A 16858-nucleotide genomic window follows, 5' to 3' on the forward strand; every position below is an offset into this window, starting at 1 on the left:
TTTTATTTTGTGTGTGTATGTATGTGGTTGTGCTTTAGACTGAATCCATAGCCAAGTTTTTTTGATGAGGTGGATAAGATTAGGGTCTCCCCCTTTTGTTTGCCACACCATCCAAAGATGCCTTTTGCAGTGTTCACTTTCACCCAGCCCTGACAGGAATGGACCCCTTGAGTTTATCTCCTTCATAGTATGCTGCCATGTATTCTCTGCACATGTGAGCATCTCATAATCATTCTTGTGCTCGAGATTAAAAATAAAATTATGATGCAAAACGGGCTTTGTTAACTTTGGGCAAGCACCCCATATTTTTAGTGCCATGCATCCACATCAAGAGTCAAGGAAAGTTGCCTAAGATGTTGATTCCCATTCCCTCTGTAAATTTGCCACTTAAAATCAGAAAGAACTTGCACAGTTAAGCCAAATTTGTTTTTTTTTAAAAGGGAAATATGGTAGAAAAGAAAGATGCAAGTTCTGTGCCAAAATTACGCACTGCGCATTCCCCTACAGATATATTTATGGACTATGTAGATTATAAAAATTGAATGCACAGTGGGTTAGTGGAATAAACATGAAATGTATTGATCATCCAACAAACATAAGATTTCATCTGCTGGGAAACTTGGGGCAAGTCAAACAAAAGCCCTGGAAGAAACAAAGACTTTTCCTAGATGTGGGTTTATGGATGGAAGGGGAATTTCAGCCTTCAGCCTTCAGCCGGTTGTCATATCTACTTCCAATGTCATACAAGTACCTTTCAAATAGTCACAAAGTACATATTGTCTTCATTTTCTGCAGCAACTTATCTACTCTGACAATGAAATGCTGTGAAGTAAACTCACCTTTCAAAAAGAGGATGGAAATTTATAATTAATGACATTTTATTCATTTTTTGCCAACAGGAAACCCTGATAGTGAACATCAAGCAGCCACGATTACAATAAACCAACTCAGTAAAGAACCCACCCAGCAATGAATGCTTTTAATCCACAAAAAACAACGGCGTGAGAACGAAGTATTTACAGCTGACGTAGATTTCCGTCCACCGATCTACGAGTTGGGGAGGTACAGGATCTACGGCGGCGTGACGGACACCGACGGCACCGGGCAGAGCTGTAGCCGCGGCAGCAGCTCATCCTGATCGCAAGTGGAGAGAGAGCGAGCCAGAGAGCATCTTCGGCCACGATTTTGCGCCGCTTTGACGCTATTGAGCCCAAGTAGGCTAAATTTCTCCGCAACGCCCAAATGGCACCAGAACAGGGCGGAGCCATGTCGGGTGGGATCCAAGTTGGCCAACCAATGACAACCTCATCCGTCCGGGGTCTGGCACTGCCGAGTCACCGCCCCTCCCGAGTTGTTCATCGTGCTCATCTGGTATCGTCGTCGTCCGCTTTCCTCCGCGTTATCGCCACAATCGCGGCGCCACCCGACTTCCCCCGATAGCCCCCCTTCGCCCTAGGTTTCTCATTCTGGGTCCTGCCCGCCGATGCCGCTGCTCATCCTGTCAGACGCTCGCAAGCAGCAAGCAGATCAGCACAGCCGCCTCGTCAGCCTGGCTTTGCCATCCCACCTTTTAGATATCTAGCTTAGCCTTCATTCCTCTGTGCGGAGATACCCGGGGCATCGCAAGTCCATGAGCGAAGGTCAGAGGGGGGGGGCACGTCCATGTGCGTCGGGATAGCCAATCAAATCCGAACCAGCAAGAAGTAGTAGTAGCCAGCCAGGAGTGGCAGCAGCCGAAGTGGAAGAGGGTTTCTTGTTTTGCTCTTTCCGTGTTTGTTTACAGTGCACGCCATGTCGTCGGCGTCGTTCTCTGCGTTGTGAGGAACCTTGATCCCTGTTGCCGAGAGTTTGTGGAGGTGTGTGTGAGAGGTGAAGGGTGCGTTATTCGACCTAGTCCGGATTAGGGGTGTGGACGGAGAAGTGAAGTTAGTTATCCACGCGACGCGAGGGTTTCGAAATCCTGGGATAATTGTTGTTTGTTTGGGGTTGGTAAAGTGGAAGTGAAGGGCAGTGCAGTTGCAAGCCGAGGATTATCGTCAATACTTCCAGCGGGACTGTGAGTGTGGAGCGAGATCTGATTCTGTGGGCTGTTTTCAAGGGTTACGTGGCACGTCTTGTTCGGAGTTCTCTGAAGGAACTTGTGTCGGGGTGAGGCAAAATTTCTGGGGTTTTGTTTCGTTCGGCGGATTAGATAACCGAAGGACTGATGGTTGCTTGCAGCACCCATGCGCAGTAATCCCCGACGTATCTCTGTCATGTTAAGGTTTGCTGGATCTTCGGATGCGTAGGGTAGAGTGATTTTTTGGAGGGAAGATTTCATGGAAGTGGGCAAGCCGAGAAGGCGTCAAAATCCACTGGTTGGCTTGCTGGAATTTCCGAGGACCAGCATGATGATTTAAAGGAGAGCAGGGACAGGGGAAGCGATTTCTGTATATGCCGTGCTCTCAATTTTAGGAGGGCTAATGAATGTCCATGTAGGAGACACAGAGGAGGGTAGAGGTTCAGGAACAGCAGTTAGAAGCCGCCCAGGAAACGGCGAATCAAAGCAGAACGCGGTCGTTCTCAGTTTCATTCTTTCTGTCGCGAATGCCACCTGCAGGTGAGGCTTTTGCCGAGAGTAGTGGATGTTTCAGAACTCGCCGCAAGGACTGTTATGGAAGACAGAGCCCCCGGTGTTTGATGAAGTTCAGATTTCGTACCTTTCACTCTATTAGACAGTCGTTTCCTACCAGCGCGCACTTCGATTATCAAGTTATTTCCCAGCGTAATCACTGTGGGCTGTGGAAACACAAGAACCTCTTTGGAACTTTAGAACGTCAGTTGCACTTGTTTGTTTTTGACTAGTAGTTATCCGTGTTCTAATTTTGTGTATAGTTTCTCTCGTCACCTGGTTCTCTTTGAATGTCGAGGATGGCCATCAGGTATCAATGCTGGGAGGTGAGTGGACCAACTGTCAGCTACAAGCTCCCGCATGGTCAAACTCACGGCCTCGTTGCACCTCAGTATGCAAGTGACGGGTCGACATTACGGCGTCACTCCAACTCCCCGCACGAAAGTTCTTTTCCACATTTTGCGATGTATCTGCAACCTCAAAGCGATCTGAAGGGTCAATCTCTTGCGACACACCCGAAGGATGTGTCAGCCGTGGCCAATGTCAGATTAGTGACGCCGCCCCATAATCAGTTCTCTCCTACCTCCTCCTCTCCCATCGCGTCTCCGAAGACGTTTGATCTCGTGTCGGAGGCTTGCATTAATATCCCAACCAAGGAACCGGCAGTTTCAGAGACACTTGCGACTACTAGCTCCGTCACCACTGAGTCTGAGGTGAAAATTTGCAAATTGGGTTCTTTCGTGACCTCGACCGATGGTCTATGTGAGGCCCAGAGCAGTAGGTTAGAAGGAATTTCTGCGAGCCCATCGTCCGGTTATCTGTCGAGATTTGATGGTTATCATCTCGGTCATCGAGATTTGAGAGCGAAGCTGCCCAGCAGCAAACCGGGGGTTGTGGAACGCGTTCTTCCTCTCAACGGTGGATATCTTACCGGAGGGTATGCTCATTGCCCACCCAGCAACGACGATCTGCCTGCAAATTCTTCAGAGTCCTCTTCGTCGATCTGTCAAGCTAGTGAAGACAGCAGCGCGTGCACTTCAGAGGATGCCGGGAGTGAGGAGGCTCAGTCAGCATATCGTGGCCCCTTGAATTCGTCCCTAGCAGCCTTGGACGAGTCTCTTCCTATCAAGTAAGCAGCTTATGGGCATGATTACTTCCGTAGGTTGTAGTTATGGGTTTTGCTTTGCATGATTTCACATGCAGTCATTAGTTTTGGTAATTTAATCAAGTGTGTGCGTGAAGTCGCCGCCACGTGACTTGTTTTCGAATGGGAGGGTTTTGAGGATATAGCTTTATGCACGAGTAATAACCATATTTCTTTTATCCTCTCGCAGGAGACCTGGCTTATCGAAATTCTTTGGTGGCAAATCCCGTTCGTTCTCTTCTCTTGCTGAAGTATCCAGTGTGGCCGATTTGGCGAAACCCAACAATCCGTACGCATACATCAAGCGACGGAAGATGGGGTTGAACTGTCCATTAGATCGTCACAGATCATATCCACCTCCGACACGGTCCTCTGGTGCTAGCATTGCGAAGAAGTTACCGAGCAGTAGCAGCAAAAGCTCGCTTGCAGTGGCGGTGCTGCTCGAGCAGCAAGAACAGCATGATCATCAGGAACATAAAGAACAGCGAGAGCAGCAGCAACAAGAGCAGCGGGCACAAGAGTCGCAGCAGCAAGAGCAGTTGTTGGCTGCAGCACCAAGTTCCATGCGGAGGTCAGATGCCAGGGTCTTTCCATCCCGGTCTTTCTCACTCACCGATTTACATGCAAGCGGCAGTCCACCACTTCGTCGAGCCTTTGTGAGACCGTGAATACCGCTCAAATAAGTGATGTTTTTTCTATATTTGTAGTGGACGAGATTTTCCTGACACGCCACTTGTTAAGGATCACCTCTCCATCGACTGGGCCGGGACATTCAATTGTTCCCTGTTGGGAGTGGAACAGGATGTCAGACATGCTCGTTGATCTCCAAGACAATGACATATAGCAAATTAAACAAGCGACAGCGTGTTCTGCTTAGGATGGAGAGTACTGCTGCCCTGGGTAGCGTGCTCTCAAGTGATTTCAAGTGATCCAGCAAATGATTCTGAAACGGGTTAAAGAAAGCTGGACACATTGAGATGGCCTGATGAGCTGCCTCTGGCTCCCATTTAAGGGGACTGTAATGACGATTACGGAGGTATTTTGGCGTGACATTACAGACGTCAATCTCAGTTGAAGTGAGGGAGTCAATTCGACTTACACACATCAGAGACTCCTTCACGGAAAGTATATGCTCAACTGCCAAGAAGTATGGCGGTGGATGATAGTTTCATGTTGTGATGAAGGGGATCTTTAAATTGGGGTCTTTCTGTCACAGGTGTGCTCGAGTGTTTTACAATTTAGTTAGGTTTCTTTCTGCTCTGATTTCTATCTCCTTCAACCAGTGATGGTGTTGGAAACTGGTGGTCGGTAGAACAGAAGCAGCAGGAGGGACCCGACCAAGTATCTGATCTGTTGAAAGTTATTAGTCTTCTCCTTGAGGAAGATACGCAGCAGGCACGGCTTGGAAAATCCCGCGGGGGATACTAGAGCCCCATTTGCCCCTGGAGTGAATTTGGCTGTGGGAGTCCACCTATTTAGAGCGTTTACACACATTGAGTTCATTTGATACTCAATGAGACTCTGCTTGAGAAGTCCGTGCTATTTGATCAAATGCGCAAGGAGGTGGATGTTGCCGATGGTGCCGAAGAACATAAGATGTCTAGTCAACTCTCTCTCGTTTCATATCTTGTAACATACATTGACATTTTCGTGTGGATCATCATTGTAATGGAATTAAAGCAAGATTTTCCGCCACATTCGTGTCCTTTTGACACTTTCGCTCATTTTTCTTTGCTCTTGCAGTCTCTATGATTGTCGGTTGAGTTGTGGAAGTACACATTTTGACAGTTGATAGCTCTATGCTAATGCTTGCTACCTGTGGAGCGTTATTGCCCGTCTCCGGAGCCTGCTCTGCTTAGATTTGGGTTTTTCCTTCAGTGTGTGTGTTTCATCACCGTCGGAAGCCCCTGTGCTGTTTTCGACGTCGGGCAATCCATGTTCTCGGTGATCTACGAGGTGTAGTTTCTTTGGTCCCATTTACATGCAGTCATGACGGAGCCTCGTGCTACAGCCGCTGTCCCTACTGTATCTAGAATTTTTCAAAATCTCTGTTGACTGGCATCTTCTAGTATTTCCACTATTCCTTCCCACATTATGTAATCCACACAGATGACCCGGCTTCTAATTATGAGGGCACAGGGCACGCAAACCATCGTCCAATGCTCTCCTTGTTCTACATTGACCAAATCAACTGGACGTATTCATCCTATACAAGCATCCGAACTTTCCACTCAACACAGCGAAAACCAAATATAAACCCCCCAATGAAGTGACGGAGTGCTCAGGAAGCCGAACTCTATCCACAGCGGGTGTACGCCAAGGGCATATTCCAGGAACAAAAGAGGTCAGCCTCGGCGAATCACCGAAAGCCAGCTCGCACCCGAAGCAAAGTTCACCACCCGGGAGCTGCCAAGGTCCGTGCGCATGCAATGATCCATCACAGTGGAAATTGCCTTCAAAGGCATGCACACTCTCTCTTACTCTTACGGTGGGGTCGGTCAAAGCCATGGGACCCTGATTAAGCCAATGGAGGCCATTATTTGGGGTCCAGGAAAGCAGAGCTGGAGGAGCTCGTTCTCCAGCTCAAGCTTATCCCTCATCTCTCATCGGGACCTTCCTTGTTGCTTGCGCTTGCTTCTCCACGCCAACCCACGACCAAGCCTCCTCTCACTCCCTCCCTTCCTTCCTCCCAAAGGCGCTTCTAAAGCCGTTCAACAAAGGCGGGCGGAGCGGGTATCGCAGCAACGATGGAGCCCTCAGCATCACCACACAGCGCGTTTCGTCACCTGGTCGCGGCAGACGTCGCGGTCACGCGCGCCAGCATCCGACGCGACGCGACGCGCCGGGCTGGGCTGGGCCGGGCCGGGCGCGACCGGTCGCAACCCCAGCGCTCATTAATCGCGGGTTTGCCTTGCTCATGAGAGAGGGGCAGCTCACACTTGGATGGATGTGTGGATGGATGTGTGGATGGATGTGTGGATGGATGTGTGGATGGATGAAATGGTGGGTTGTTGCAGTGAATTATTCCAAAACTTTTGTTTGTTTGTTTTTTTTTTGTTTTTTTTGTTTTTTGTTTTTTTTTTTGTTCGGTATATGGTATGTATACAATTCTAACTTTGTGTGGAGGGGTTGTTTGTGGGTTTCAAGGGAGTGAGATGGAATGGAGGGTTGTGTGTTAGCAAAATTTTTGTGGGCCAATTCCCTTGTTGTAAACTCAAAGTGTTGAGATGACCAATGAATGGAGATGTTTAGAAAGTGTTCAAAGGATTGCTGGATATGGAGAAAGCTTTGCAGGCTGCTATCTAGGTCTACATCATCTTTATGTTTTGGAGGATGGTTGGATGGATTAAGTTCCTCCGTTTTATGTTGGACATTTCACTCACTGAAACAATATACACATACAAAGCTTGCCTTTATCTTTAAAAAGAAAATTAAAGAATCCATCAAAGTGCTTTCTTTGTTCCCCTCATCTTGTCACATACTTCCCATCATCTACATATATTTTCTATTTTATAAAACAACAATTTGTGAAAGGTAAATGCATTATCTTTCCATTTTAAAAATTACTATCTTTATTACTTTGTTGCAAGATCAAAAATAAAATAATTTATATTAAAAGAAGGTTAGATATAATATTTGGAACATGAATTTGACATTTTTATATTACAAGCACATATTATGATTGATAACATATATATATATCCATGCAAAAATTTGTGAATAAGGAATTGATTTATTATGCAAAATGTGGTCTTCTTCAAGAATGTTAATGCCTTGAAGAGATGCTGCAAAAATGAAGCTGTGTTATTGTTTGTCAATGCAACCCTAAAAATTAAGCATCTTCTGTTTTTAAATTTTTTCTTTTTGATCAGAATACATATAATTAATAATTAAAAAAATTTGGTGCTACATATTCATTCATAGACCATGCAATTACCAGTAAAATATAAAAAATGTTAAATAAATTAATATATATATATATATATATATATATGTTTCAAAAATTGTGAGGACAAATCTTCTGTTGTTTGAATTTCGTTTTTAATTTTAAAAGAAAAATTCAGACTGAACTGATGGATTTAAGTACATACTTAAAAGTTTAAGATATTATTTGATGGGGAATTGCGTTGTCTCTGAACTAATCCAATAATCAATACAGTATGTTTCATTATTTTAAGATAAAGCCAGTGGTTTGCAGAGATGAGTGTCAGAATGCATATATGTTAGGCCATGGATGTGATTTTTATACTTTCAATTTCAATTTCTATTTGTTTCTTTAAGTAATATTTTTATGGAATGGAATTGAGACACATGGATTTTCTCTGTTAAATTTTACATAACTTGATTCTTAAGATGGTGTTTACTGATTTAGGTTTTAATGATTGAAATTTTTCATTGCTGGTTGAATTCAATATCATAGTTATTACAAACAATGCATTATTTAAATATACAACCCCAATCGTGCAAAGCACAAATTCACAACTTATTCAATCACTGAAGATTAAAAATTCAAAAACAGCTTAGTGAAAAAAAATCTAAATATCCCTTCTTTTATGTGACTCTGATCCATGCCTCCAAAGCATGAAAGCACTAATTTAACCACACAACCGACCAATTTTACCACCGAGCTGCACCTGGTGCGCTCACAATTTCTAACCCATTAAAAGTTAGTTTATCAGTCACCATGGGTTGCTGTGGCACTAAAATTACGCGTAGTTTATGAACCACAACTGTAATACAGCAACAAGTTGTGAAGCAACACCGCAACATTCAGCCCATTACATAACGAGAGGATCACACGTATGATGAAATCCACACACTCTTACAGAAACAACTTCCGAGCCTTAAACAACACTTGATGCCGAATTCTATGCACTTCTGTAGCTGCAGGTGTTGACGACCTGCAGGATATCTCCGATAGATGGTTCAGAAAGTTAGTATTATTTTAGGAAGGAGAAGTTGAAGAAGACGACGAAGAAGAAAGTGGTGCGTAGAGTTCATGACATAAGGGATCAATGCAGTGGTTGTAATGTGGCGATGATGCAGCCGGCTTCATACCCCACATGAGGCAATGTTCTCAGTGGCTTTCGGGGCCTTGAATATGTGCATTCCAGCTTGCAAGGTGCTATCCCACCAGGCCAACCTTATGCCGCTCATGTTGACTGGACGCAGAATTGCCGCATGCCTTGCTTGCCTATCGATCAACTGATTGCATTTGAATGTTCCTCCAGGTCACTCGGTCATGGGAGAGCTCGTTTTTCAGAGTTTCCGATAGACCCGAAGCAACATCTGCTGCGACAAGTTTCTAGTCCGCGCTGGTAGGAGTTTGCATGCACATCAGATTCCCGACTGCAGGTTCGCAGTCATGCAAAAGGTACTGAATTTGTTCCACCAGGGGGACCTTGTGTTCTGCAAAGATCACAAGAACCTACAAAAGCGAAGAGGAAACTTTGATCATTCGTGGCAATGCTAGATATCAATTCTCATCAATCTCAGAAATGGACAATACATTCATTTCAACCGGCTTTATTGAGCATCCTAGTCACGGCGAATGTCGATCTGATCAGCATGAACCCTTCAAGCCTCGAGTTTTTGGATGCTGCTCGAAAAGAAGGAACATGATCTGGAAAGGTAACGAAGGAGCGGTGAGCGAACAGTGTATAACACGTCCATCAAAATAGGCTTCTCATCGTGCACTCAATCGGCAGTCGGTCATGAACTGCAAAAGCACCCGCACTTTCCTCAAGGAAACGATGAGCCACCCATTGAATGCGAATCTCTCGCAAGGCAGGTTTTCATGAACAGCGTGGCCGGTCTCCATTCCAGTCCCCAGACAGATCGCTTTACTGCGGATGCGATCGTGGCCTCGGTGATCCACAAAGCATAGTCTACTCTCTCTATGCGCAACCGAATATCCAACGTAGCAAAAACAACAGCGAACATGCAAGTGCTGGTTATTTAGAGTTGTTTGGACATGGTTTTTCCATTCTCTATGTTCAATCATTTCTCTAATTTGTTGATTGTTTCATACTGTTGTGTTATTTTGAATTCAATCTCTTCGAATAGAATTCTATCTCTTGTATAGAATTCAATCTCTTCTAAATGGAGACTAGCTTTTTTACAAAAATTATCAGAGTTTATCAAGATTTGTGTCGTAAGTTCCAACTTCTGATAGCAAAAATTAACTTGCCAATAATTTCATGTTCTTATTTGTGTATGATCAAAAGTAGTTCAAAACTACACTTTGTGTATGATTTCAAAAATAGTGAGGTATAATTCTAGTTGTGTGAAGTTAATATAATTAATAGTTTGAGAAATGTTTTACTTGTGTCTAGGTTCTCTAAGCATTTGAGCAATAATTCTCTGTTGTATTGGTTATTTGAATGCAATTTTTTCCTTCTAGAAAAACTCAAATCATAAATTTCTTAAATAAAAAGTATATTTTTAAAAAGTAAATATCTTGTTATTAATTTGTACCAAAATTCTGTTGTGATTGTATAAAATTCAAAAATTGTATCCTAAGTTTTGCTCTATGTAATATTAGTTCTTTATATGTTTGTAATCTAAGCACCAAACATATAATAAACACTCTCTTTATAATAATACAAAATAAATTTATAACTATATATTAATATAAATAATTTTATAAATATATAATATCATATTTCAATAATTAATTAATATAATATATTCTTTTTTATTTTAGTAGGTAAGAATAATTTTTAGGAAAGTTATTCCATTATTAAAAAATTGATGATAAATGTGTTTAATATATAATATTTTTAAAATTAAGCTAAAACATATCTTCGATACTTTAAAAATATGTATAATTATCTTGTTCTACTAAGTATATAATATCATTATTTTATATTTGATTTGTATAAAAAAATTATGTTTATTAGATGGATATATTTTTTAATTATAAAGAACATTTTATCCAGAAAGTATGATATATTATGTATAATACACTACACTTTTTATGCTTTATCAATTCATGCACCAACTTTAAGGTCTTAATTTTCATTTTTATTATAAAAAATATCATGTTAAATCAATCAATTGATTATTCATATGCAAACCTTGTGCTTAAAAGTCAACATTTTAAAATTAAATAAGTTTTCAATACTCTATCTAAAGAACAATTTTATTTCATTTAACCAAGATACAAATTACAATTAGCCACAATTATGGCCAATTTACCAAATAAGAAAAATCAACTATTAAAGTCCTTCAATAAAACTTAGAAAAAGAAGTCACGATTAATCAAAGGAGGTTTTAATAGAGTACATTACTGATCTACCTGTTACCCTTTCTTAAATATTTTGATAAAATGTGTAGTTTAAAAAATTATACGATTTTTAAAATTTGAAGCTAATTTAATGGAAAAATTAGTAATTGTGCCTATTAAGATTCATTAATTGGATCTTAAGATATGCTTAGAATTATAAGTAAGATTGTCGGCAATTATTTTTTATTATAAAAAAAAAATTATAGCTAAATACATGAAGCATTTCCAAACTACACTTTGTGTATTATAATATTAAAAAATAGATTAAGATACTTACAAACATAACAATGTATTTAGCCTAATTTTTTAATAAATAAAATTTAAAAAAAAAATTTGAAAATTTATTGCAGTAATTAGAATATTATTGGAGAAAGTATGAATTAAAATCATAAATTAAAAATTAAATTTACAAGTTAAAATCGTAAATCAATATATCACTATACTATTATATTAGAATATAATCAAAATTTATTAATGCTTCTAAAAAGGTAAAATCAGTAGTAAAGAGTTTTTAGTAAAGTGTTAGTTGAAATATGACATGAGCTAAGATGGCTTAGCAAGTGTTTTGTCAATTTTAAAACAAATTAGAATTACATATTAAGAACAAAAAAAGATGTTATGGTTATATAATTTTATTGAAATCATTATTTTCAATTTTAGAACATTAATAATCATAAAATGAAATTTTAAATAAAACTTTATATTGCAGTAAGAAGACATATTCTAATTTGATAAATTTCACTAATCAAAAAAGGCTAAAAAGTTGTTAAACATGATGTACATTCTTTTTTAAACACCAAGTCTTTTCTTTGTGTGTATGTTTAAACTTCAATTTATACTATTGTTCAAAAAAGTAGACTATGATTAATTGATTTGCATCCATAAGATAGATAACAACTGCATTAATTCTTAATAAGTCAATAATATCAAGTCAAAAATGACTAGTCATCCCATTGGCATTGTGTTGAAGACAAGATACCAATTAGAGATAATACATGATTGATTGGTCTGTCAAAGCATAAACATGTCTTTTTTTGGGATAACAATTAAGGTAGATCAAATTTGTTTATTATTACAATCTAAGTTTATTCCATGCAAAGAAGTTAAGACTATGTGATTAAACTAAAGTGACCTTTAAGTGATTTGTTTTCTACTAGATATAAATCAGGTGGTTTATTGTCAACAATAAAAAGAACCATGTTTGTAGATAGAAAACAACTTTGTTTTCAAGAGAAGTGTTAGTATTACTTCAATTGGCTTTTGGTGATTATGAAAAGACTATATGGAAATAAGGAGAAAATATTGGAGTTAATTGTGATGTCTAATACTTAGCATGATTGCTAGATTATAGCACCAATTTGTTAGAGCTTGGCAAAAATTAATTACTAAATTAAGACTATTTGTTGTTAGAAGACAAAATTTCTTAAATGTAATTTGCACCAATTAGTTTAAATGATAGGTTCTAAATTGAATATAATTATTTAAAACATAATAATAGTGGTTTAGTTGTGCTTATTCTTAATAATATGATATATTTTAAAAAATTTGGTTTCATAAGTTAAGATTATAAAGACTTGATTTTTTTTTTTGATAAATTATAATTTTTTATACATATTTTAATAATAAATTAATTTAATTTAATAGGTTATTTTAAAAATATTCTAATAAAATCCTAAATTCTATCTTATTTTTAAAATTAATTACAAATTTGATAAAATAAATAAGTTTTTAATAATTAGTCTTTTTTATTTGATAAAATAAAAGTAGTAAATTTTAAAGATTTCTTAATTGTGAATTAATAAAACATTAAAATTAATAGATTTAATTTTTTCTTATAAATTTATAGTTCCCTCTTTGAAAATAAATAATAATCTTTTTTATATATTAGAAGTTTGAAGGTTTTTGTATTTTTATTTTAGATCTTATTATTATTATTATTATTTTTTTAAGTTTTATTTACTACATGCTTCAATGCATAGCAATTTAGGATTTATAATTGATGCAATGTTTATCTAGATCTGATATTAAACTTTTATATCTTTTAAGTTTTTATATGTAAAGAGTAATATTCTAAAGAGATTAGTAAATTTACAATATGTATTTTTGATGGTTTGTAACTTGATTTTATTTATTTATATATTTTTGTAATGATTATGTATATATATATATATATATATATATAAAATTATGTTAAGTAATATCATTTGTTGCAAAAAAAAGTTGCCTTGCAATCTAAGTTGCTTACTTCCGCCCTAGCAGCCACATGGCTTTAGTGGCTACGTGACCTTGATTTGCCCAATTACACATAAATATCTTTTTTTTCTAATAAATAAAATACAATAAAAATTAATCAATTATTAAAAATAAAAAATTATTATTTGTATATTATCGATTTGATTTGTAAGATTTTGATTAATTATAAAGATTGGTAACTTTTAAAATATTAATTATTGGAAGAACAATTTTGTATGTATAAAAATTTATAGTTTATTATTATATAATATTTATTCATATATGATTAATTTGATATATTTTTAGTTTTATTATATATCTCAATTATACTATCTAAATGATATCTTATGTGCATGTTTGTATTTTTGCATTCATATTTTAAAAACATACAAATAATACATAATTAAATAATTAAATAAAAATTAATTTTGATCACATACCATTGTGTAGTAAAATATATTATGTATATGTTTTTAATTGTACTTTTTAATTTAAATTATTTTTTAAAATAGTTGGCAATGTCTTATAATGTAATATTAATTTAGAATCATAGACATTCTAATTGTCCTACTACATTATAGTATTCTAATATAAAGGAATTCTACATTCTTCAAGGTAGGAAACTTCAGCTGTTTTATTTTATGACTATCTTTTTCAAAAAACACCATTAACTAATATGATTTTCAGCATTAGTTTGTGATCATAAAATAGTTCAATATCAACTACATTAATCAACTACAAAATTTTCCCAAAACTTCAATACTTCGATGTTGCCATATGTGAAAAAGCTGAATTAACCATTTAATGCAGCATTTGAATCACAAAAAAGTTTAGGGCTATGAATGTAATAACATGGAACTTTAAAGTTAAATTTAAAGGAGAAGGCATAACAAAGCAAGAGTGGGCACAACGATCTTATCAAGGACTCTGTCAAGCAACGAACAGATGAATGAATTACGAAATGTGGATGATAGAAAGCAGGGTTTAGGGCTTCATCCAATGGCTTCCTTCATCCTCCTTCCTGCTCATGCATTCGCTCCAAGTCCCGTAGCCTGCTTGCTCGTCGGGCTGATTGCCCCCACAATCGACCCACAACGCATAGGCTGTGTCGATTGTTTTCGTGTGAGTTTCTGCCATCTTAGTCCGCATTGAAGGCCTGACCAAATTCACAGTAGTTTTGAACATGGGTGATTGTGGGTGCTAGAGGTGCGTTCGTTGAAGAAGTGGCAGGGGGGGCTACAGCGCCGTTCGTTTGAGGGTAGGCTTTGGAATTGGGAATCATGGGGAGTCCCGATGTTTTGATGATCGAAGCGGCCCCAGGCGCGAAAGAAATTGAACAAGCGAAGTGGCGGAATGGAGCGTTGGACGACACTGTGGACGCCCTGCCGTATATTGATCACGATTACGCGGATCCTAAGGTGAAGGCGGAAGTGGACAAGATGATTGCTGAGGAGATGCGGCTGAGCTCCAAAAAGCCTTCTGACTTCCTCGCCGAGCTGCCTCCCGTGCCTTCCATCAATGCTCAGGTATGGTGACCTGCAGTGTCCATAATTGTCTGTATATTCCGAAATGCCGACATTCGGCGAGCATGGAACATTAGCAGAGCTGTTGGATTACTTGGGAGAAGGTTGGCGATGTTGGTGTTGAATTATCATATGTAGTACACATTTTTAGGCTCACAAGTTACTCTTCTAAGAGCGGTCTCCGTCGGTGAGGCTCGCTTTGCTAAGAGTGCATTGTGCTTGGTGGAAGCTTTTGGTAAATAATGGCACAGCATGGTTGTTACAAAACCCTCAGAGAAAAATTCCAATTAGAAACTGTTGCAAACCGCTTGTACCTATTGCCAGCCAATTAGCAGCTGTTCTTGGACTTTCGCAATACTGTTCTGTTAGTCCAGTCCTTTCCAATGTCTACACTGCTTTTTCTTTGACCTAGAGTGCCCTTGTTTTGTACTTGAAATTACTAATAATCTAAGGTTAGCACCACAGCGCGCTCTGATTAAATAATAAGTTATGATATGCTTGCATGGACCAGGACCATCCAATGCTTGCAAAAGAGTTTGACCGAGTGCGAGCTGGAAAAGCCCCAGTTGCCTTAGACCTTTCACGTTACGGTTTAGAACCTCCTCCAGTGAATAAGCGCAATGACGTTGGAGCCTGGAAGAGCGCTGTTCAAAATGCAAAAGCTCAACTACAACACCAGACTTTGAGGTTCATCTCCTTTGTCAGTTAGCACCTTTGATATTACTATGCTTGCTGTCTTTCAGTTGCATATTTTTGGAAGTAGCTTGTCCCCTTTGATGTACTTCCTTATGTTGTATCAATTATTTTAGTGCTTGTGAATGTATGCATTAAGTCGACTCTTCTTAAAATTATGCAATGAAAAATCGCTGATCCCCTTGTAGTTAGTTTTGTTCTCAAAATGCTTCTTTCCTTTCAATGCAGACTTGAGAATCTCGAGCTCATGCTGAATTATGGCACCACTGCATGGATAGTTCATAATCAACATCTTGAAGCTTTTCAAGCCAGGTTGGGCTGATTTCTGGTCTATATGGAATTTGGGAAGGGAAAGTTCCTTCGCAAGCATTGTTACCATCAGATTATTTATGTATTGGTTGATAGCTGCAATGTTCTTCGAGTGGTGTATTAGGTTAGTATGTTTCTGATCGTTAATTTGTGGATCTACATCATACCCCTCACCAAATGTGCGGTCTAAATTATTCCAGGCTAAGAGATACAGCACTCGAATATCAGCGTGAGATTGAGATATTGAATCGAGAGCGCAAGCTTAATCAGGTCACCACTGTTTTCAAGAGTCTCTGCCTCTCTCGTTTTGATTTGTGTAATCACGAAATATTCACATGATTCAGTATATGAATGGTTTGTTTATTTAAGAGTGACCTGTATTGCTCTTGTAAATTATGGTTATTTATCTTTGTCCAACATTTGAAATTTTGATTTAGTGATCTCTTCCTGGTCTGCTCACCTAGTAAAACAGGAACTAATGAATGAGTAATGTCTTATTTTATGATCTGAGTGTGTAGTATTAACTGACATTCGGGTAATGTTCTTTGATCTGTTCGTCACAGCAAGCTGCGGCGGTTGAATTGAACTTGTTGAGTTCCCAATGGAAAGAAATCAGCCAAAAGAACTTGGACATAGAAGAAGCTTGTTTGAAATTGGAAGCCGAGGTCCTCAAACTCCGCGAGGAAGCTGAAAAGAAGTGAGCAGCCAGCCCTTCCCTCTCATTTTGTGATTTCTTTTTTAAAGCCTGCTTTTCTGTGGACATTGTTACTGTAGGATTTGCAATAAACTGCACTAATCTCTTCAAGAGCAACGGTTACCAGTAGTTCCAACGCTTATTTATTGGGCTTCTGAAATCTTATGGACTAATATTTCTACCTTTTTCTTCTCCTTTTGCAGAGGAATAGATCTTACTCAACCACCTCAGTAGGACAGTCAATGTCATGAAGTCGGGTATAGAGATTCTCTTCAATGTAAAAAATGAGATACTTTGGGAGATGTTGTCCAGTGTAGCACGCTGTTCTTTTTTGTTCTTAATAATAAAATCTACATTCTACCTT

At 38.5% G+C, this 16858-nt stretch overlaps 2 protein-coding genes across 2 annotated transcripts; both read left to right on the forward strand.

The window, feature by feature from the left end:
- The first annotated feature begins 1279 nt into the window (after positions 1-1279).
- LOC112286564 (uncharacterized) lies at positions 1280-5450 on the forward strand. Its single transcript, XM_024528534.3, has 2 exons — positions 1280-3740; positions 3946-5450. Exons 1-2 carry the CDS (start codon positions 2902-2904, stop codon positions 4421-4423), a joined length of 1317 nt encoding a protein of 438 aa, XP_024384302.1. The 5' UTR covers positions 1280-2901; the 3' UTR covers positions 4424-5450.
- An 8877-nt stretch (positions 5451-14327) lies between these two features.
- Positions 14328-16858, forward strand: LOC112286407 (pre-mRNA-splicing factor SPF27 homolog). Its single transcript, XM_024528268.3, has 6 exons — positions 14328-14801; positions 15310-15485; positions 15720-15803; positions 16001-16070; positions 16364-16497; positions 16698-16858. The coding sequence occupies exons 1-6, from the start codon at positions 14556-14558 to the stop codon at positions 16726-16728; spliced, it is 741 nt and encodes a 246-aa protein (XP_024384036.1). The 5' UTR covers positions 14328-14555; the 3' UTR covers positions 16729-16858.

Source organism: Physcomitrium patens, chromosome 9 (assembly GCF_059467195.1).
Source record: "Physcomitrium patens ecotype Gransden chromosome 9, ASM5946719v1, whole genome shotgun sequence".
In the NCBI taxonomy this organism is placed as follows: domain Eukaryota; kingdom Viridiplantae; phylum Streptophyta; class Bryopsida; order Funariales; family Funariaceae; genus Physcomitrium; species Physcomitrium patens.

What these genes read in the sequence shown, in the direction of transcription:
- LOC112286407 (XM_024528268.3), top strand. Translation starts at nt 14,556, where the DNA reads ATGGGGAGTCCCGATGTTTTGATGATCGAAGCGGCCCCAGGCGCGAAA. An exon ending in CTACAACACCAGACTTTGAG is followed by an intron (nt 15,486 to 15,719) that starts GTTCATCTCCTT and finishes CTTTCAATGCAG; the next exon opens with ACTTGAGAATCTCGAGCTCA. An exon ending in CGCGAGGAAGCTGAAAAGAA is followed by an intron (nt 16,498 to 16,697) that starts GTGAGCAGCCAG and finishes CTCCTTTTGCAG; the next exon opens with AGGAATAGATCTTACTCAAC.
- LOC112286564 (XM_024528534.3), top strand. Translation starts at nt 2,902, where the DNA reads ATGTCGAGGATGGCCATCAGGTATCAATGCTGGGAGGTGAGTGGACCA. An exon ending in GACGAGTCTCTTCCTATCAA is followed by an intron (nt 3,741 to 3,945) that starts GTAAGCAGCTTA and finishes ATCCTCTCGCAG; the next exon opens with GAGACCTGGCTTATCGAAAT.